A 21566-nucleotide genomic window follows, 5' to 3' on the forward strand; every position below is an offset into this window, starting at 1 on the left:
CCACAAATCAATTAAAATTAATTCAAAAGAAGGTAATTAGCAGCAAAAACAGGTCACTAATTAAGAAACGGGTCAGAATGAAAACCTGCAGCCACTGGGGCCCTCCAGGACCGGAGTTGGGGACCCCTGTTTTAAACGTTATTGTTTTTACCTGTATTAGCTTAAATGGCACTTTTTTCACTCGCAATAGGGCGGACGCGCTGACGTATCATGTCGACTGGGCAACACAGTGAATGCGGCGTCTATCTATATATATCTATGGCAGGAGCGCCCATTGGTGGCCACGCCACTTAATATGTTACATTATATCCCAGTAGATAGTAATTGGACGTTTTATAAATCACAGCCTGAAGTTTGACATGTACTGCCCTGTTTCTAGGAAATTTTACAAATGACTGTTGAAATTACACAAATATATATTGTTTATATATGTATATTGTTTAGATAGTATGTGGTAATTATACTGTTTTAATAATTGAAACATTATTAGGAAAATATTTTACAGACATAAATTATTTCAACGTTTAATTAATTGTACCTTGCAGAGTGCATGAACGCTTTATAAACATTTCGAAGTTAATGGAATTTTTACCTTTGTAGCACTGTGACTACTGTCTTTTTTTAGTATTTTAGTTATTATATTTGAAGTTGCTATTTTACTGTGCATGTAACCGAATTTGTATGTTCTTTCTAGTAAATATTGCTGAATGCAGTATTTCTTTGTTAATGAATTACAGCTGTAGATTTGTGCAAAGCGCTGTTCTAATACGCGGCTACTGTGGAAGATGATTGACAGTTACCACGCCCACTTTCCCCGCCTACCACACTCCAGTCTGCAGCATTACCCTTCCTCACCCTCGGATTGACATCACAGCCTACTTTCGATCAGTGTATTTTAGCCGCTAAGAGATAAAAGGTATGTACTTGTGAAACATATAGATCAGAGATCGAAAAAACGACATAGCAGCGGATTGCACTGTCGTTGGAGACGCGGATTTTAATCACCGAACGACACCCAAAAGCGTATCCTACTCTCTATTGTTTGTGTTGTACTGACTCTGTGAAATGTATGGATGTCACTTTAAAGCGCAAACGTCTGTATAGTCACCACGATCAGTCCGTTTCAAATCGCTGAACATTTTGATCTTAAGGTGACGGCGGCCATTACGTGTTAATTGGTGTGAGCCCTTTAAAAGGCGAGATTAAGGCTATATAGTCTCACGCTCTCGCTACTCTTAAGTGTTGTAAGAGTGGAGAGGTGGTGTCTGCTTACAATCACTTCTCTGGTCAGTCCCTTTGGCCCCTGTGATTTCATAGGTATGTTTATGGTGCATGTCCACGATTCGCTTCACGTTTGTTATCAGTTTTTAATCCCGTTTTAAAGCGCTGTACCTTAATGTTTATTGTAGTTCGTCCTTGACGGCCTGGGATCGCGCAAACCGAGATTTCGTCTTGAATTGAAATTCTACATAAAATCCGTGCACTGATTTGGGGACATTTCAATTTTGTCCGCGTCGCTTTGTGAACCGTAGTTTTCAAGAATTTCGTTTATGATTAATCCAAGCCATGAAGATGATAATTGGGATTTTGAATTGAACTACATGGGGTGATGTACGTGGGGACTGAATATATGTAATAGTGATACAAGACGTTAAAAACAAAACGGTATATATATATATATATATATAATACGACAGTTTTCTGTACATGATACATATTAACCTGGTATTGGAGGGGGAGAGTGAACTCGGGTCACACGGCGTATTTTAATGACAGTTAATATTAAAGGAATTATAATTTTTCCAAAGGACGAGGCTTTAGTTGCATACGATTAAAAATGAAGGTAATATGTTATTTCCTGCTAGTTTTTTGAATCTACAGTGAACAAGAGGAAAGTGTGTTTAACACGTGCTGACGAGACGGATTGTGGAGGCATTGCACTTCATAGGAATACTTCCGAAATGGAATAGACATCAGTGGTAAGATTTATAAAAGGAGACGTCATTGAATAACAGTTATTAAGAATGCTTCTTTTTGGATTCGCAAGTTACTGTGTAATAGTCTCTGGGCCAAAGGTCTTTTGAACTGTATTCCTTTTTTTAGCACACACACACATATATACAGTATATATATAATTCTCACTCGCGGGAAGATTATTGGACACATAATTTAAAAACAGCTTTCACGACAGAGATCTCAACTCTTAAGTAGACAGTGTGGCAATTTACACAGTCCTGATGGAATTATTCTGGTACAGTCAAAGGTTGGGTATTATAAGAAAATTAAAGATTAAGATTAGAGTAACAACCTCCTGTTCAGGTAAGCAATTCACATTATGATTGTTTTAAAACGACTCCTTTTTTGTGTGCTGGTAGTCTTTGCTTCTTTTATTTCCAGTTAGCTCAGAAAAGTAACAACAACCAATAGCAAACGTTTTGTATCATTGAACTACCTACGTTGAAAACAATTCAATGTTTAAGGAAGTTAGAGTACATTGTCTGGTGGAGAATTAAAGTTTCCTTTTGTGGTGTATGGTGCCCTACAGGTGTACTAACGTATCGAATGCAATCCACCATAAATCATCTTCCATAGCCTCAAAAAACCTTCAGGACTCGGGGGTGGGAAATAAATCTGCTAACTTTAAGGTTTTTTCCCTACTGTGCAAAGGTATGCGGTTCAATATGGTAAAATGGGGGCGTTTACGCAAATATCGTAACTTCGGTGTTACTGAAACAGTACTTTACCGTTTTACATTTTACAGTTGTTTACCTTCGCTATTTAATAGTTTTACACTGTAAAATTAACAGAGATTTTTTTCATTATAACCGTAATGTATCAGTAAAGGGTATGAAGGTTGAAGTTTAGAAAAATATCGATTTTACAGAACTTGGCTGTAAAAAAATAATGGCAATGAAATGTATTTTTTAAAATATAGAGGTAATTTTCAGTAGAACATAAGGTCACTTTTCTTTTTTTCAGAAAAAGTGTTTTACTATCACCATTCACATTATTTTTACCATTAAATTTACTGACATTTTTTACAGTGTTGACCTACATACACGTGGTGGTAGCGCTGCTGTTTTGAGGTAAGGAGATCAGGTCCTGGATTCTCCCTGCGTGGAGTTTGCATGTTCTCCCCATGTCTGTATGGGGTTCCTCCGGGTGCTCTGTTTTCCGCCGCAGTCCAAATACATGATGGTTAGGTGGACTGGCGATCCTAAATTCGGCCTTGTGTGTGTGTTCACCCTGCAATGGACTGGCACCCTGGCCAGGGTTTGTTCCTGCCTTGTGGCCTATGCTGGCTGGGATAGGCCCCAGCAGACTGTTACGACCCTGTTTAGGACTAAGTGGGTTAGACAATGACAGACTGACGGACATTTGAACTGAATGAGTTGCACCTTTTTCAAATAGCCTAAATGGCTTTACTCACAAAATGTAATTTTTTCATTTAGAATTCTGTCCTTTTTTGAGGTAACCAGTTAGCTCATCTCTTTCTTTGAATTCTGTCTGAACCAAAGAAATCGACTTATGCATGATTTTAATATTATAGACAATGCTGAAAGATTGCTGACAAAATATATTTTATTCAGTGCTGTAGTGAGTCATTTGTGTTGTACGGCTGTTGTAAAATGTGTGCTATTATATGCTGTAGATGGCACACACGGACTGGCATCCCAGCCAGGACTGAACAAGGATCCTTACCTGGCCTGGAGGCCAGTGCAACAGAAGGACTGGGGGAGATGAGCAATGCTCAATATTTTCTCCCCGAATACGCTAGGTGTCACTCTCCCTGGGTTAGGATGCCCACGTGGACATCTGCAGGGCATGCTGGGACTTGTAGTTCTGTAGTGCAGTCCTGTTGGAAGTGCTGTCAGAGAAGAATTATATTTGGTTTATATCACTTTTGGTGCCTTTGTTCAAGGTATTCTTGTTAGTAAACCTTTTATTTATACTGAGGCTTGTGTCTGTAAGGTTGTGTTTGGGGGTGCGAAACGCCTCCTAGAGGTCACAATGGATACGTATTACTAACTCTTACAGTAGGTGTTGTGTTGTGAGGCAAAGTAACAGTTTTGTTGACCTTGTAATTAAGAACAATAAACTACTGTTGCAACAGAGCTGTACATTAATGAATGGCCTCAAACAGGAATTACCCAAACAGAGTGATGTAAAGGTGAATGGGCTGAAATTGGTTAGCATGCAGGAAGAGACTAATAAAAACATACAGAATACCACTACTTCAAGTGGAATTAGAAACTAAGAAATCGTGACTTTTTCCCTCACACATTAGTTTTCTGTGCTATATAGGCATATTTTTGATTGAATACATAACAACAAAATAAAATGTTACATGGAGTTTCTCACCTAATGTTTGATTTGTTCAAATTTTAGGACTTGATGAGAATGAGATACCAAAGATCATAGTATTAAAAAAAAAGTGTTTTTTCTTCCTCGCATGAATATCACGATGTATACGATATTTCATAATGTCAGCCAGAGTCTAGTTTTGCTACGATAAAGGCAGTCTTGATTTCAAATTCAGAATACAGCAATTGTAAAATGGTTGTAATTTATTGCTGATGTAATAATGTGTGTCCAGCAGGGAGCATTAGCTCCACCAAAGGACCAGATTTAATATTGGGAAATGCACTACAAAACAGGTAGTGTCACTTAAATTACTGCCTCAAAGACATAACAGTGATAAAACGAAAGCCAGGATTGTCCGTCATGACACAAATAATTTTACACTTAACTTGAATTTAAGAATCATTGAATATACAATCCATGTATATATGTATATGTATATATGTATGGCCTTGCCAAAGAAATCCATTTGGAATGTGGCAGAATGAGTCCAATTGCAGCGGTTAATAGACAAGCTCTCCCTCTGTTAGCTGACCCAATCTTACGGTTGTCTTCTTTGGCTGAAGATGCCATCAGAGTATGCAGAAGTTAGGAAGGTTATAGAGGGCTGCAATTCAAAAGTCCCAGAGTTGGACCATTTCAGCAGGTCAAACAAGGTGGCTGTTGTAGTGTTTCAATGTGCCCAAGGTCCATTGGCAAATGCCAGGATGTGGTCACTTTTTTTATAATTTTAAGGTGACTAGGGGGCTCCGCCACCTGCTCTCTTCACTCGTCCACCCCCAGCTTTGGTTAACAGTATATACAATTTTAAGAGATTTTTATTTTCATGGGAATTGTTACATAATCATTATTTTCACTTTTATATTAAAACTTTGTAAAAACAATCTTTGGAATTAACTTCTTCAAGACTGCATTGAATTTTGATTCCTTGTTTGGACTTATATCATGACAACGCAACATATAACTGCCGGTGAGTGAATATCGTTTCTTTCTCTCTAATAAATAAAATGACTTTTTCAAATGTTTGTCCATGCTCTTTCTTCTTTGCTTGGTCGTTGACGTGTAATCTAGAACATATAAAATTGATAACAGTTTAGCGCGTAAGAAGTGTGTCTGCCAAAAGCATTCACACGACTGAGGTTAGATGACCACGGTCTTGTTTGAAAATAGTTGTAAGTAGAGCGTGACTTGAAAGAAGTTCATGTTAAAAGTCCCCATCTCATGGGACTTCATACCGCGCCAGCGTTTTTGGAATCTTTTAATTCTTGCTGGCAACACGAATCAGACAATCTACAAGTCTCTTAAATCTGAACAATATATTCGGTCTCTTTTCGCTGTTCTGTTATTTCACCAAGTAATAATTTCTATTTGCTTGCGCTAATGCAATCTTTCCTATCCTTTTTTTGCGACTTTCGAATTTTCGTACTTCCATTATCTCTAACCTACTCTGCATGTGCACCGCGCCAACATTTTTGAATTCTTTATGACATTCTACTTTGTCATCTACTCTTTGTCCTTTATTTCTGGACCTGGGCATGGGCTTGTCTCGCGGGACGATTAAGTGTCTCTCTGAGAAAATCATGTCTCGTCTCCTTCCAAGATTTTTTTTTATAACAGAGAGATATTGTAATGGTGGCTGAGTCTTACATCAGCTAAGGAAGACCTCATCATTGAATCAGCAGCAGTATGACCTTTCATTCCATCTTGCAATTGAGCCTATAAAAAGGACAAGTCTGCCAGCGTTAAATGGGTAAATGAACCATCCATCTAAGTTGCCCAGCTACCTAAAAAAAGCTGCAAAATGAGCAAGAATCAATTGGGTCATTGCAATTAAGCACCTTGTGTTTTTGAACATTAAACCAGTCAGGGTTTAGCTGGGAATTTTGCTACAAATGCTTTTGGGAAACAGGCATCATGTGTTGCCTGCTCTTAAAACAACGTCAAGCGCCAAGCAAAACGTGCAGCTCACCAGCAGAAGCAGCAGCAAGCCAGCAGGTAATCCGACCGCTTCTCCTTAGAGTGCGTTCAGCCCCAATTCACAACGCAAGCGGCAGAGACATAAAGTGGTAAAAGGACAGCTGCTCTACAGGCTTTTGAATGATCGAGGGGCAGCTCGACAAACAGAACATGCAACTTGCCAGCAGCAGCAGCAGCAGAAAGACGGCAGCTGATACGACGGCATCTCCTTCAGTCGCCCCACCCCCCCTTCACAACATAAGCAGCGTTATACGTCCTGCGAGGAAGAGATTTAACCACACCTGGGGCCAGAAATAAAGGACAAGTATTGTTTTTACAAAGGTTTTACAGTAAAAATGAAAATAGATAGATGGATAGATACTCTATTAATCTCAAGGGGAAATTCACAATAAATAAAACATAAATAGTCCATATGTAACAATTCGCATGAAAATAACAATCTCTTTAAATTATACATCCGGTAAACCAAAACCGGGGTTGGGCGAGCGAAGTGAGCAGGGGGCGGAGCCCTCTAGTCACCTTAAAATTATAAAAAAAAGTGACCACATCCTTGCATTTGCCAATGGACCTTGGGCACATTGAAACACTACAACAGCCGCCTTGTTTGACCTGCTGAAATGGTCCAACTCTGGGACTTTTGAATTGCAGCCCTCTATAATCTTCCTATCTAAACTATCAAAAACATTTCAATGTCACACACCACAAGTGTATAGTGGAGTGGAGGGTGCTGAAATTGTTTTTGCACAGAAAGCACTTATTGTTTTCAGAAATGTTTTCTCAATGAATTGACGTGAAATGTAGGGATACTTTGTTTTCATGTTTGTATAAAATGGTTTGTGTATAAATGGACCAAACACTTACATTTTACCGGTGACACTTAACTAGGCGAATGAACATGTCCGTCAAAGTCAGTCAAATCTCTAAAGATGGATCTGGACAAAATTTCAATTATGGCTGATATGTAGTAGGTAAGTGAAAGGATGCTTTTCATAGTGGAATAAACAGTGAACAATATAAGTATACAATAAAAAGTGTGAACTTGTAAATGTTATATCATGAGGGAGAATTAGAATTCCTAAAGGACTTGCTGTTCTCCACAATCAGATATTGTACACAAGCGATGCAAAACCTAATGACTTTTCAGACTTCATGACCAGAGAGTTTTTGGTGCATAGCACACGTGTTAGTCTTCTACTGGAGTATTTTGTAATGTTTTTGTCTTCATATTATAAGTAGCAGAATAACCCTCTGAAGAAATTCCAAGAAGCAGCAGGTAGGCTACCTAAGTTTTAAGAAAAACTAGAAGAGTTGACTTAATGTGTTCAGTTGCTTTGGCTGTAGTTCTGAAAGGTTTCTGCTCTGTTTACACAAAAGGGGGAAAATAATGCTTCCATTTCCAGAAACAGAAGATGGTAGAGATGTTTAGCCTGATAAAGTCTCTACAGCCAAAATGTTGGGTCTTATCTTTACTTTTGGCATTTGAATAACCTTCACTTTTTGAATCTCCCTTTTGCAGATGCATACAGATGCAGCTCTTCACTAACAACAGATGGACAGAGCAACCCAGCTAAACAGAGATTTTAAATGAGATGAGCAGTGATGAATCCTTCACTTCACTTCATCAGGGTCTAAATTGCATGAATGCCATGGAGAAAAGAAGTGTGGACATCAAGAAAGAGGACTGTGAATGGGAATGTGTGCAACATCAATGGGACGGATCCAGCGTAAAGGAGGAGGATTGTGAATATGTGGTAATAAAGATTCAAGAATACCCTGAACTAACGTCTGATAGCAATGGCACAGAGAGAAATGAAATTGTAGATGGCATCAAGGAAGAAAAAGTTAAATCGGAGATTGCATCTTGGCATTTATGTGCACATGTTGATGAATCTGGATTAAGCATTAAACCAAGCAGACAGATCCCCGAACAAAACAATCCTGTCCATGTGAAGTTGGAATCTTTGGAGTTTGACATAAAGAGGCCTGAGAAAACATCCTGTCTGAGTCACACTGGGAAAGGTAGGTGCCAAAATAAATAAATTGCTCTAAGGCTATGTCCACATTGCTGTGTTTTCATTTAAAAACAGTGCATTTATACAAAGTGATCTCTGTACACACTGGAGTGTTCACATTATTTACAAAAGTATATGTGCCATAATATAATGGCCAAAAATTTGACATCCAAACTATACAAAAAGGAATTTTGATGCATCCAGGTAAGAAGATCAATAAGTGGCATGGAAATCAGCTCTTCTATGGCCGCTTTATCGGGGTATATTTTTCTTCTGTGAATAGTGACCAATCAGTGAATGAGGTGAGGTAATGAGCAGGATCTAGTCGGGGAAGGGCCACCTAATAAGCATCGATCAACCAATGAGCATGATGGTGTCTGTGTTTACAAAAACATTGTTATTCACTCATCCACACTGAAACACCACGTCATTGTTTTCAGAAGTATATGGCTCTGAAGAGAATTTTTACAGGTATCCATTTTTGGGTTTAAAAACTCCAAAGTAGTGTGGCTGAATAGTGAAAACATAGAGAAATGTCTTTGTTTTTTAAATGAAAACATAGTGTTGTGGACAGGGCTGAAGAATTAGGGCTGACATGTGTGGAGGTTGACCCGGACACAGACAGGCAGACACCATCATTGTCACCCAAACACACATTTATTCACAACTATTTACAATAAGTGCACCACAAAACCCCCAAAGTCCTGGCCACACAATGCCTTTCTCTCACTCTCTTCAGGCCGCCTCCTTGCCTTCTCCAGCTCAGTCCTCTCCGCTCCCGACTCTTGCCCTGAATGAAGGGAGGCGGCCCCTTTTATCCACACCCAGATGAGCTCCAGGTGCTCCCCAGCAATCTCCCGCTGACACGCCCCAGTGTGGCGGAAGTGCTGGCTGTTCTCCCGGAAGCTCTCCAGGTGTCCCTGCTTCTCTTCCCCCCAGCACTTCCTGGTGTGGCGGAAGTGCTGAGGTCCAGGGTCCCCAAGGCATTGGGGCGCCTCCTGGTGGTGACCACAGGCCCCTACAGGGTGGGGCTTCCACGCCCTGAACCCGTGGCCCCCAAAGCAACCAGGAAGGTGGCCCCCACGTGATCCCAGATGGGCACAGGCCCACTTCCAGTCCTCCAAGGCGTCCCGGCCAGGTCGTGGCCCCTGGCACCCTCGACACATGATTAACTTGAAGAGCCTTGGTTTTCTCTTATCTTGTAAGTCCGTGTTTGTTTTGGTCTAGGAGACCAAAAACTCATGCACCTGGAGTGCCTTCTATCAATCCTCAGGGACCCCTACAGGGCTGCATTTCCAGATTCTATATCCCAAGCACCCCTGCAGTTGTCCTGACTGGATTCCCATGTGAAGACCACTGCCACCTGGCTTATGGGGGATGGAACTGCCCCTGATTCCTGGCTATTTCTGGTCAATCCATTATTTAATACCAGTCAGATACAAATCTATTTTCTTGTCCCACCAGGCCAGTCCCTTTGTCCTTCTGCTCTGGCCTCCCATGTGAGTATGAAGGCATCCTCCTTCCCACCTCCCTCTCTGGCACTTACAATATATAGACATATATTTATAGCTTGAAATCAACAAAGGGAGAAAAAGAATCACATTCTGTATCTTAAAATAGTAATTCCTGAGCTTTCAACACATTCAAGGTGTCCTCATCAGAGGAAAATGATTAGACCACGAGTGTTGATCTCTGGTCCCAGAGGGCCACAGTGGCTGCAGGTTTTCATTCTTACCATCTTCTTCATTAGTGACCAGCTTTTGCTGCTAATTAACTTCTTTTGCCTTGGTTTTAATTAACTTGACTCAGTCCTCTTAGTTGTCTCTTTTTCCGATTAGCAGCCATAACAAACTGAGACACAAAACAAGCTGCCACATGACCTGCTCGTCTGTGCCCATCACACAACATCTGAAAATAAAGAAAGGTGATGATCTCGGTAAGGTTGATCTCTCAGGTCACCAAAACATTTTGACAGTGTTCTTAGAAAAAACAAAAAAATCAACAGTTTTGGAAATGTCTGCTGTGGCAGAATGAGAGCAGCAACAAGCCACAGAATTAAATAACGAGTTTAATTAACGGCAAGAATCAGCTTCTCATTAAGAGATTGGTTGGAGTGAAATTGGTTGGAGTTTGAAATTCCAGTTTAGCTGGTCACCTGTTGGATCTTTTCAGTAATCTAGTCCAGCGTTTCTCAACCTTTAAGTATTTGCGTCCTGAGTTTTCATAACAGTTCATAACACACCCCCCCTAACATTTTTTTGAAATGTAGATGCATATTTTATTATACCTACTTAACTTTTATCAACATTTATCTAACTCTATATTTATTGTTCTAGTATCAGAATGTAGTTTAAGTTAATTTGTTTTGGTTTCAACAGGTGTTTTTTTCATATTTTTGATTCTTGTTTTCTTTTTTTCACATCTTCGTGCCCCCCCTTTTTTGTTACTTCACGCCCCCCTAGGGGGTCCGGCCCACAGGTTGAGAGCCACTGATCTAGTCGACTAAAAACAAAAGCTAATTTTTCAGCATCTTGAAAAGTTATAAGGGGTCTAATATTTGCTATATTTCTTAAGTGGAAAAAATGCTGTCCTAGTAATCTGATTAATATGTGATTTAAAATTTAGGTCAGAGCCAATAATTACCCCTAAATTCTTTACCTCCATCTTAACTTTCAAGCCTAATGGATCAAGTTTATTTCTAATACCCTCATTATATCGAGTTCTGCCAATCACTAAGATTTCTGTTTTCTCCTTATTTAATTTGAGAAAATTACTACTTATCCATTCAGAAACACAAGTAAGACATTGTGTCAGTGAACCAATAGAGTCGGGGTCATCAGGCGCTATTGATAAATACAGTTGTGTGTCATCAGCATAGCTGTGGTAGTTCACGTTATGCCTTGAGATAATCTGACCTAATGGAAGCATGGAGATTGAAAAAACCAGGATAGAGTCTTGTAGACCATCATATAGAACATCAGGGGTCTTTGAAGTATAATTACCACAACTAACAAAGCATTTTTACCTGCCAGGTAGGACTCAAACCAATTTAAGACACTGCCAGAGAGGCCCACCCATTGACTAAGGTGATTTGTAAGAATATTGCGATCAATGGTGTCAAATGCTACACTCCAATCTAAAAGGATGAGAACAAATAAACGGCCTCTGTTTGCATTTACCTGCAAACCATTTGCTACTTTAATGAGTGCAGTTTCTGTACTATGATTTGTTCTAAAACTTATCAAGAACAGAATGTTTGAGGTGATCATTTAGCTGCATAATCACTGCCGTTTTTAGGATTTTACTTAAGAAAGGCAGGTTGGAAATAGGTCTAAAATTTTCAAAAACAGAGGAGTTGAGATTATTTTTCTTAAGCAGGGGGTAAACAACACCAGTCCTAAGACAGTCTGGGAAGACCCCCATATCTAATGATGACTTTATGATGTCAAGAACACTCTCAGTTAGCATCAGATGCTTCTTTAAAAAAAGGGTCTCAGTTGAGAAATTATTTTATATGAATCAGGTAAATCTATCCTGGTAAAAGAATTTAATTTGCTTAAAATGTAATCCTGGGGTTTAAGAGGATCAGCTTTGGGAGGATGTACTATATTATTTCTAATATCATTAATTTTGTGATTAAAAAATATAGTGAAAGCCTCACAGGTTTCACTGGAAGTTTTTTGGAGACATTCCATTGAATGACCTGGGTTTAGCAGATGATCAATTGTAGAGAATAAAACTCTCAGATTACTAGCATTATTATTTATAATTTTAGAGAAATAGTCAGCCTTGAGAGGAATAGCTATGTTGTTGTATTCTGTTGTTTTTAGCCTTCAATATGTCATAGTGGATAATCAATTTAGTTTTTCTCCATTTACGCTCAGCTCCCTGACATTCTTTCTTTAAACTAGACACTCTTTGGGTCTTCCATGGTGTAACAGTGCTGGAGGATTTTTTAACTGTCTATTCAGGAGTGACTATGTCGCCAGTAGCTCTCACCATAACATTAAAATTTTCCACCTTGCCATTTACATTATTATCAGTATTGTAGTAAGCATTACAAATGGACTGGTTGCTTAAAATGTTTGCAAACTTTGAAGCTGCAGATTAACCAAAGAGAGGTTTTTTAACAATATGTTCTCATTAATTTTATTTCAGTATTTCTATATTAAATAGTAAGAGAAAATGATCTAATAAACCAATATCCACGATCTGTCTCACATCAACTTTTAATCCTTTAGTAATCACTAAATCCAGCATATGTCTTCCTTTTGTGTGTTGGCTGACTAACGTGCTGGCTCAGATCAAAAGAAGGGTGGATTAGTAAGGTGGGGCTTGGAGGGTGTTGGTTTTAAAATCTTTTATTATTTGAATGTTCTTCTTTTTAAGCCTGCATATGCTGGGTTTATGTCCAGGTGTATGATAATGGCATTTTCGTTTTGATAGCCACAATTCAGTCAGCTCTTTGTATTTCCCCTGAATGTTACTTGCTCTGTGTCCCAGTTAATTTGTCTAGTTGAATTGTTATGTGCATATTTCATATTGCGAGTGTTTTAGATGTTTGTTCCAAGTATACAGCTGGGCATGCACTGTATGGTATACTGTAAACTGCATACTGCATTTCATATCTTGGCTGCAGATTTGTTTGCTTTTGGTATTAATAAGAACTGTCCACAGAGTGTCTCCCGGTTTGTTATTCAAAATATGTGGATTGTTTTCTTAGGCACATACTCTCTCCACATATCATGATAAATCCTGGACTTTTTATCCAGAACTGAGGACGAGTCTAATAGTTGATATGTTGCCATAAAGCATGGACCTATTTGCAGACCTTTGTGGTGTTCATCTGAAATTGTTGTTTCCTTTTGCTATGACTGATTTGAGTTTCTGTCTTTACATACAGTATGTATGCATACATGTTTTAAAAAGAGAGTGATCAGTAGGTGGAAATTTTATGCAGGATGGTGGAGCATAGCAAGGCCTTAGGGGGGAAAAAAGCAGAGTGTGGACTGACTGATAGTGACAACGTACAAAGGATTCAGATAGTATTTAGACCGCTTCACTTTCTGTACACTTTATTGTGTTGTAAATTTTAAATGGATACATTTGCCATTTCTGCCCATCAATCTACACTCAATAACCCATAGCACAAAAAGAAAACATGTTTTCAGAAAAGTTTGAAAATATATGAGTGAGAGATTTCAGTTTTTGATTTTTAATACAAGGATTCAGACCCCATAATTCAGTGGGATGGTATTAGTCAGATGAAGAGCAGTACCTGGTCTTGTTTGGAGTTTAGCACAAAGAGTTACATTTTTGCCTTATCAGAGCTAAAAACCTTTTCCCACATGCTCTCAGAGTCCTTAAAAATGCTGTTTGGCAAACTCTACCATAAATCACCTGACTGATGAAGTGCTGCTGAGATGGCCATCTTTTGGACAGGTTCCATCTGTGCAGAGGACATCATCTTACTGAACAAGTACCTTCTTGCCTGGGTACTCAATTTGCCTGGATGGTAAACTTTAAGAAGAGTACTGATGGTTCCATTTCAAAATGTACATGGTCACTGTGATTTTGGGAACTCTAAAAACTTTAGAAATGCCTTTATACCGTTGCACAGATCTATGCCTCACCACAATTTGTTTGTAGAGGTCTACAGAAAGTTCCTTGAACTTCATGGTTTGTTTTTTATGTTTTTACAGTGTGAATTGTGAGACCTTATCTCCTCAAGTGTGTGCCTCTGTAAATAATGATAAACAATACATTTTATTTATATACCTCCTTTCCATGCTCAAGACACTTATTTAAACAGCAATATATACAGTAATCCCTCCTCAATCGCGGGGGTTGCGTTCCAGAACCCCCCGCGATAGGTGAAAATCCGCGAAGTAGAAACCATATGTTTGTATGGTTATTTTTATATATTTTAAGCCCTTATAAACTCTCCCACCCTGTTAACATTATTAGAGCCCTCTAGACATGAAATAACACCCTTTAGCCAAACGTTTAAACTGTGCTCCATGACAAGACAGAGATGACAGTTCTTTCTCACAATTAAAAGAATGCAAACATATCTTCAAAGGAGCGCCATCATAAAGGAGCGCGTCAGGAGCAGAGAATGTCAGAGAGAGCACTCTATAACAATCAAAAGCAAACAATCAAAAAATCAATACGTGCTTTTAAGTATACAGAAGCACCGCGATAAAGCGGCATTTTGTAGAGGAGCGTCCGTGTCCTCTGTGCAAACAGCCACTGTGTAAACAGCCCCCTCTGCTCACACCCCCTCAGTCAGGCAGAGAGAGTGAGAAAGATAGAGAGAAGCAAACAAGCACTGCGCGGGAAGCATATCTTATATCATTGAGGAGTTTTAGTTAATATGTAATACATGCTCTGATTGGGTAGCTTCTCAGCCATCCGCCAATAGCGTCCCTTGTATGAAATCAACTGAGCAAACAAACTGAGGAAGCATGTAACCTAAATTAAAAGACCCATTGTCCGCAGAAAGCGGCGAACCAGCGAAAAATCCATGATATATATTTAGATGTGCTTACATTTAAAATCCGCGATAGAGTGAAGCCGCGAAAGTCGAAGCGCGATATAGCGAGGGATTACTGTATGTAACATTGGATACAAATATTTCTGCATAGAACACTAAACAGATAAAAATGGGATACAAACCATTAAATATAATAAAACAATACAGGGTAAAATACTAAATTCAGTAATAAGAAAAACTTAAACAAATATAATTTGTGATAACGCACACACGAATTACCCTGAGTATATGGACAGAGAGGTAAACTGAAAGAAGAGCCAGAATGTCACGTTAAGTTAAAAGCCTTCCTGAACAGATGAATTTTCAGTTGTGTTTTTTTTTAAAGAATGAATGGAGTCGGCTGATCTCATTGATTCCAGAGTCTGGGCGCTATACAGCTGAAGGGCCTGTCACCCATAGAGTGACGGTTAGTGTGGAACACAAAATTGCCAGAATCAGAGGGCCTTAGTGAGTAGACAGGAACATAGTGATGGAGAAAGTCACTGATGTAGTCCAGTGTGAGGCCATTTAAAGCTTTTTAAGTTAATAATAGAATTTTCTATTCAATCTGGGGAGCCAGTGAAGGTGAAGCAGGATGGCTGTTATGTGCTCGCTGTTCCCGGTTTGTGTCAGGACTCTTACAGCAGAGTAAAATCCGCTGGAGCTCTGATATAAAATTAGAAGAGACACCTGCCAGTAGGGAGTTACAATAATCAATGCGGGATGTGATAAAAGCAGGGACAAGATAATCGAAATTAGAAAAGGAGAGAAATGAGCGAATACAGGATGTGATACAGAGAGTAAAGTAAGAAATTGTCATAATGTGGTTTATGTGGGTGGAATAAGAAAGGGAATCAAAAAAAGACACCAAGATTCCTTGCATTAGAAGAAGTCTGATGAAATCACCATCAAGAGTGACTGAAAAGGAGCTCATCTTCTTAAGTTGTGCTTTAGTGCCAAATTGCAGGAGTTAAGTTTTATTGCAGTTTAATTTTTAAAGAGTTCTGCTCCATCCAGGTTTTAATTTCACTGACGCAAGCTGTGAGCTGCGAAAGCTCTGATGAATTTTCACGTTTAATATGGAAATGGAGTTGAGCTCATCTGCATAAAAATGATAATCCAGTCGATAGCTATGCATGCTTTATATAAATACAGAAGAGAAGAGGGCCGAGGACAGAGCCCTGAGGAACTCCTTGTGTTACTGGCACTGAGCTGGACCTACCAAGACTAACAAACTCTGGGCTCTCAGTCAGACAGGACTTAAACCACTGGAGGGAAGTGCCAGAGACACCCAGAATGTTGTCTATTCTGGACAATAGAATGTCATGTCTAATGGTGTCAAGTGCTGCATTGATATCTAACAAAATTAATCTGCTGGTTTGTCCAGCATCTACTGCCATAACCAAATCATTAGTTTCCCGAAGCAGAGCAGCTTCCCAGCTGTGCTGTGCTCTGAAACCAGACTGAAGGGGTTCCATCAAATTATTAGAAGTTAAATAATTGGTGAGTTAGGAGACTAGAACATGCTAAAGAACTTTTGACAGAAAAGGTAAGTGAGAAATAGGCCAAAAACAATTGTCAGCATTAAGACCAGACCTTTTAACATTGGGGTTACAGAAGCGATTTTTACAAAGTGGCTGGCACAAAGCCAGTGTCAAGGGATGTGTTTATTATTGTTGTAACAGTTGGGATTATAGCATGAAGGCAGGATTTAATTAGTGTGGTGGGTATGGGATGTCCAGTACACAAGTAGTCGGCCTCATCTTACAAAGCAGGTCATTAACAAAAGCAGATGTGACAAGAGCTGAATGAAGTGGGAAGACAAGAAAAGATATAAACAGATGATGGATTTATGTTAGTTGAATCATTTAGATTTTTAATTTTATTACAGAAAAAGTGGAAGAATTTTTCACAGACTTCATTATAGGAGGTAATTGGGTCAGAAAACAAAACCCTTGGGTTATCATGGCCACTTTTTATTATTCTGTCATAATGCGTGTTCTTGGCTGCAGTTCGTGGATCCCTGTAAGCCAGTGGTTCTCAACCTGTGGGGCGGGCCCCCCTAGGGGGGCGCGAAGTAACAAAAAGGGGGCCGTGAAGATATGAAAAAAAGAAAACAAGAATCAAAAATATGAAAAAAACGTCTGTTGAAACTAAAACAAATTAACTTAAACTACATTCTGATACTAAAACAATAAATATAGAGTTAGATAAATGTCGATAAAAGTTAAGTAGGTATAATAAAATATTCATCTACATTTCAAAAAAATGTTAGGGGGGGGGCATGATTAAAACTGTTATGAAAACTCGGGTCGCAAATACTTAAAGGTTGAGAAATGCTGTTGTGAGCCCTTCGATGGTCTGAGAAAGCCTGGATATGCACAGTGAGGCCAGTCTTCAGTGACATTCTCTCAAGGTGTCAGCCAGCTGCTTTCATAGGCCATGATTCTGAGTTGTACCATGGAGATGAACGCCTTAAAGGAGTCTCCTTATGTTTTAAAGGAGCTGTGTTATCGAGTGCTGAATGAAGGGCTGAGTTATAATAGTCAACAAGACTATCTAGTGTTGATAGAATAGGGGAAAAAAGGAAAAGTTCAGAAAGGGATCCAGCAAGGGTAGGGGGACAGATATTTTTGATATTCTGAAAGAAACTTGACATTTACAGGTAAGAGGAGGGAGAGGTAATGAGACAGTGAAAAGTATTGCTTTATGATCAGAGAGTCCAAAATCACTGCTATAAGTGTTGCCAACAGATAAGCCAAATGTGCAGATCAGGTCCAATATATGACCACCAGAGTGAGTAGGAAAATGAACATGTTGCATCAAGGGCATGAATTCATTCGAAGTGTCAATATGGATGTTGAAGTCGTCAAGAAGAATGACACTCTGGGAAAGCGAAATTAAGTGGGCTAAAAGTTCAGTCAGATCAGTTAAGAAAGACCCATTGAATTTTGGGGGAACGACAGACAACAATAACATCACCTGAAGCTATACAAATAAATAAATAAATAAATAAATGATATGCAAGTTGGAGTGCAACCACAAAGAGTTTGAATACTTAAATTAATGAGAGCTTTCAGTTTTCAGTTTTTCATAAGTTTTAAACTCTTTCTGAAAACATGTTTTCACTTTGTCAATATGAGTTATTGAGTGTAGGCTAATGGGAAAAATGCACATTTATCTGTGTAAAATTAAATCCAAAGCACAATAAAGTGTGTAGAAATTGAAGGGATCTGAATATTTTCTGATTCTAATAAATCTTAGGGAAAAATGGGGAGGAGGTGGGGGTGTTTGTTGGGTGGTCTGCTGCTTATTTTCTGCCTAATGAAGAAACAAACTCTCTGGGATAGTGAAATTAAGTGGGTTTAAAGTTCAGTCAGATCAGTTAAGAAAGACCCGTTGAATTTTGGGGGAACGATAGACAACAATAAGTAAGACAGGACAAGATTTTGTAATTATTTTAAGAGCCAGACACACAAAAGACAATGAACAGTCAATTGGGATTCTTTTAATGTTTAACTCCGATCTGACAATTACTGCAACTAGCCTCTGAGAAGTGAACGTATCTGGGTGGTGTTGCTTCTGTGAGAGACATAAATTCATTCCGTTTTTGCCAGTTTTCTCCTAAGCATTTGTAAAGGTTGGAATCTGTAATGAATTCTGATATCAGCAATGCTTTACCTTAAGAGATCTTGGATTAAACAACGCAGTATTAGCTAATGAGGGTTCGTTGTGCACAGATCCAGAATCAGAGGTTATTTTAGCATATTGAGAATTTGGCACACTGACACTCTTATTTCTAAAGCCATGAGTAGGATGGCGTATCTAATAAATCTTAGGGCAAAATGGGCAGGTGGTGGGGGTGTTTGTTGGGTGGTGTGCTGCTTATGTTCTGCCTAATGAAGAAACAAATATGTAGTGACAATACAATACAGTAGCTGGAACCTCATCTTAGTAGGCTCTTTCATTCTCAGGTTATCAAAACTATCAAACGTATTTCATTGGCACTAATAATTCTCTGGCACAGTTGTTTGTCTATTGAGAGAGCTGCATTTGGGTGGTCTGGTGTTTAGGGCAAGTCTGTTAGAATTATGTTCTCCATGTCTGGCAGGTTAAAGTCTATGCCAGAGAAAAAACCTCAGTCTGAGAAAGCCTATATTTTCCTGCATATGACGATCAAAAATATCCCACCTGGAAGAGAAAAACACATACCTGGCAACATCAAGCAGCATTAACCACTGCATCGACTTTCAACCCATCTAAACCAGTGTTTATTATAAATCTCTAAATGAAGCAAAGTAACAGTTTGTTGGTTTACAAATGAAACTCCCTGTTTCTTCATCTTTTGACTTCACTGCCTTTAGTGTCTCAATGTTTTAAAAGTTCATCTTTCATTTGACGGTTTGGGTAGAAATCAAAAGGGCTTGCTAAGCACATAAAACTGAATCTATCTGCAGTGAGGTGAATGTGGCAGGTTTGACGTTTATTTGAACAGGAGTTATGCATCCCACAGTACAGACTTGCCTTTTGTAAGATTTATTTGTGCATTTACATTAAAATGTGCATTTATGTATTTCTACAGATACAGAAGAGAGTGCCACCATCTCTTTGCCTTCACTTTGCCAGTACAGACCTCAGCAGACTGAAAATATGAAGAGAATAATATCTGGCTCAGATGTTTTTGTACCTTCCACTTTGCATTGCAGTCCTCTGCCTGTTGTGAGAAACACAATGAATACTCGACAACCAGTGGAAGATACACATTCATTGATTTTAAATGACTGTCAAGAGTGGGAAGAACCTCTTAACCATAAATCTAAACACAGATGTAAGAGGAGTGCAGTGACACAAAGGACATATTGCTGTTCTCACTGTGGCAAAATTTTTTCCACTAGCAGCAAATTTAAGAAACACACAAGAATTCACACTGGACAGAAACCATATTGCTGTACTGATTGTGGCAAGCAGTTCTACACCAGCGGCAATCTTCTGGTTCATTCAAGGGTTCACACTGGAGAGAAACCATACTGCTGTTCTGAATGTGGTAAGGGATTCTCCACAAATGCACATCTGAAGATCCACACAAGAATTCATACTGGAGAGAAACCCTATTGCTGTTCTGAATGCGGAAGAGGATTCTCCACAGCTACCCAGCTCCAGATCCACACAAGAGTTCACACTGGAGAGAAGCCATTTTGCTGCACTGACTGTGGCAAGCAATTCTCTACCAGTGGCAGTCTTCAGTACCACAGGAGAGTGCACACTGGAGAGAAGCCATATTCCTGTGCTGAATGTGGCAAAAAATTCTCTAATAGTTCAAACCTTCAGTTCCATAAAAGAGTTCACACAGGAGAGAAGCCATATTGTTGTTCTAAATGTGATAAACGATTCACCAACAACCGCAGTCTTCAAAACCACACACGAATTCATACTGAAGATAAGTGAGAACATTTGGACTCAATAAGTATCCAAGAGCAACTAGACAGCTAGTGAGGACATCAGTGTTAATGAAGAATGTGTCATTAGAGACTTAGATCCAGAAAAAAAAAGTAAAACCCTGGAAATAAATGAACACTATAAAGTAGAACATCAGCGACGAATACATATGGCAAACAAAGTTGAACCTCAGGGATTCCATTACAGTGCACAATAAAATTCAGGACATAAATGAACTGGCTATTCCCATCTTGTCATACAGCTTTGGTATTATAGGCTGTTGGGCATAAAAACACAGCATATGTGCCAAGTAGTCTGTGAGAATGAGTGCATTCAAAGATCCAAATGATGCATGGGCCTGATTGACTACATGGACAGAGCAGTGGCCTGCAGGTGTACCTGACGTATTCATTAAAACCAACATGTACGGAACACATTTAAACACAAAGTAAAATATATCTATATATATATATATATATATATATATATATATATATATATATATATATATATATATATATATATATATTCATAGGTCTGAATTGCAATCTGATTACAGTATCTGGGTGGTTACCTACCAGGTAACGCTTGTGGTTGGTCGGCCAGTTGACAAACATCCACCGCGTCCTCTCAGTTGCGAGAATTAGATCATACATATGTTATACAGTACCTGCCAAATAATACAAAGAGTACACAACTCGTGTTTCACCCTAATTGGGGCTTATCAGGTGTACACACTTTTTGCATCCCTTTACGGGGATCAAATCTTGAACGTCAGTGCCTAAGGCCAAGCCTCTGACATTGCGCCACAGCAGCTGGTTCTCTTACTTGACAGGGTGAAGATCAGAGTATTACATTCGTAGTTCTGAATTGCAATCTGATTATTTAGGTGGTTACCTACCAGGTAATGCTTGTGGTTGGTTGGCCAGTCGGCAAACATCAGCCACATACTGTCAGTTGTGAGTAGCAGATCATAGATATGTTATACGCTACCTGCCAAATAATACAAAGAGTACACAACTCCAATCTTCACCCTGTCAAGTAAGCGAACCAGCCGCCTTGATGCAACGTAAGGGGATGCAAAAAGTGTGTATACCTGATAAGACTCAATTACAGTGAAAAACATGTCGTGTACTCTTTGTATTATTTGGCAGGTACTGTATAACATATCTATGAGCTGCTTCTTGCAACTGAGAGTATATGGCAGATGTACATTGTCACAAACTCGACACAGAGTCATACAA

At 39.1% G+C, this 21566-nt stretch overlaps 1 protein-coding gene across 3 annotated transcripts; it reads left to right on the plus strand.

Annotated features, from left to right (window-relative positions):
• The first annotated feature begins 828 nt into the window (after nt 1-828).
• On the plus strand, nt 829-20759 carry LOC120533219 (zinc finger protein 664-like). 3 transcript variants are annotated; one of them, XM_039759994.1, is made up of 3 exons: nt 829-916; nt 7856-8358; nt 19469-20759. In XM_039759994.1, the coding sequence occupies exons 2-3, from the start codon at nt 7929-7931 to the stop codon at nt 20329-20331; spliced, it is 1293 nt and encodes a 430-aa protein (XP_039615928.1). In that variant the 5' UTR covers nt 829-916; nt 7856-7928; the 3' UTR covers nt 20332-20759. The 3 variants fall into 3 exon arrangements, with proteins under 3 accessions (XP_039615928.1, XP_039615929.1, XP_039615930.1); XM_039759995.1 differs by lacking the exon at nt 829-916 and adding an exon at nt 1255-1317; XM_039759996.1 differs by lacking the exon at nt 829-916 and adding an exon at nt 1328-1979.
• The last annotated feature ends 807 nt before the right edge of the window (nt 20760-21566 follow it).

This window comes from Polypterus senegalus, chromosome 8, assembly GCF_016835505.1.
Source record: "Polypterus senegalus isolate Bchr_013 chromosome 8, ASM1683550v1, whole genome shotgun sequence".
NCBI lineage: Eukaryota > Metazoa > Chordata > Cladistia > Polypteriformes > Polypteridae > Polypterus > Polypterus senegalus.

Excerpts from the sequence above, each read along its gene's own strand:
- LOC120533219 (XM_039759994.1), top strand. The coding sequence starts at position 7,929 with ATGAGCAGTGATGAATCCTTCACTTCACTTCATCAGGGTCTAAATTGC. Across the intron at positions 8,359-19,468 it reads TCTGAGTCACACTGGGAAAG|ATACAGAAGAGAGTGCCACC; the intron begins GTAGGTGCCAAA and ends GTATTTCTACAG.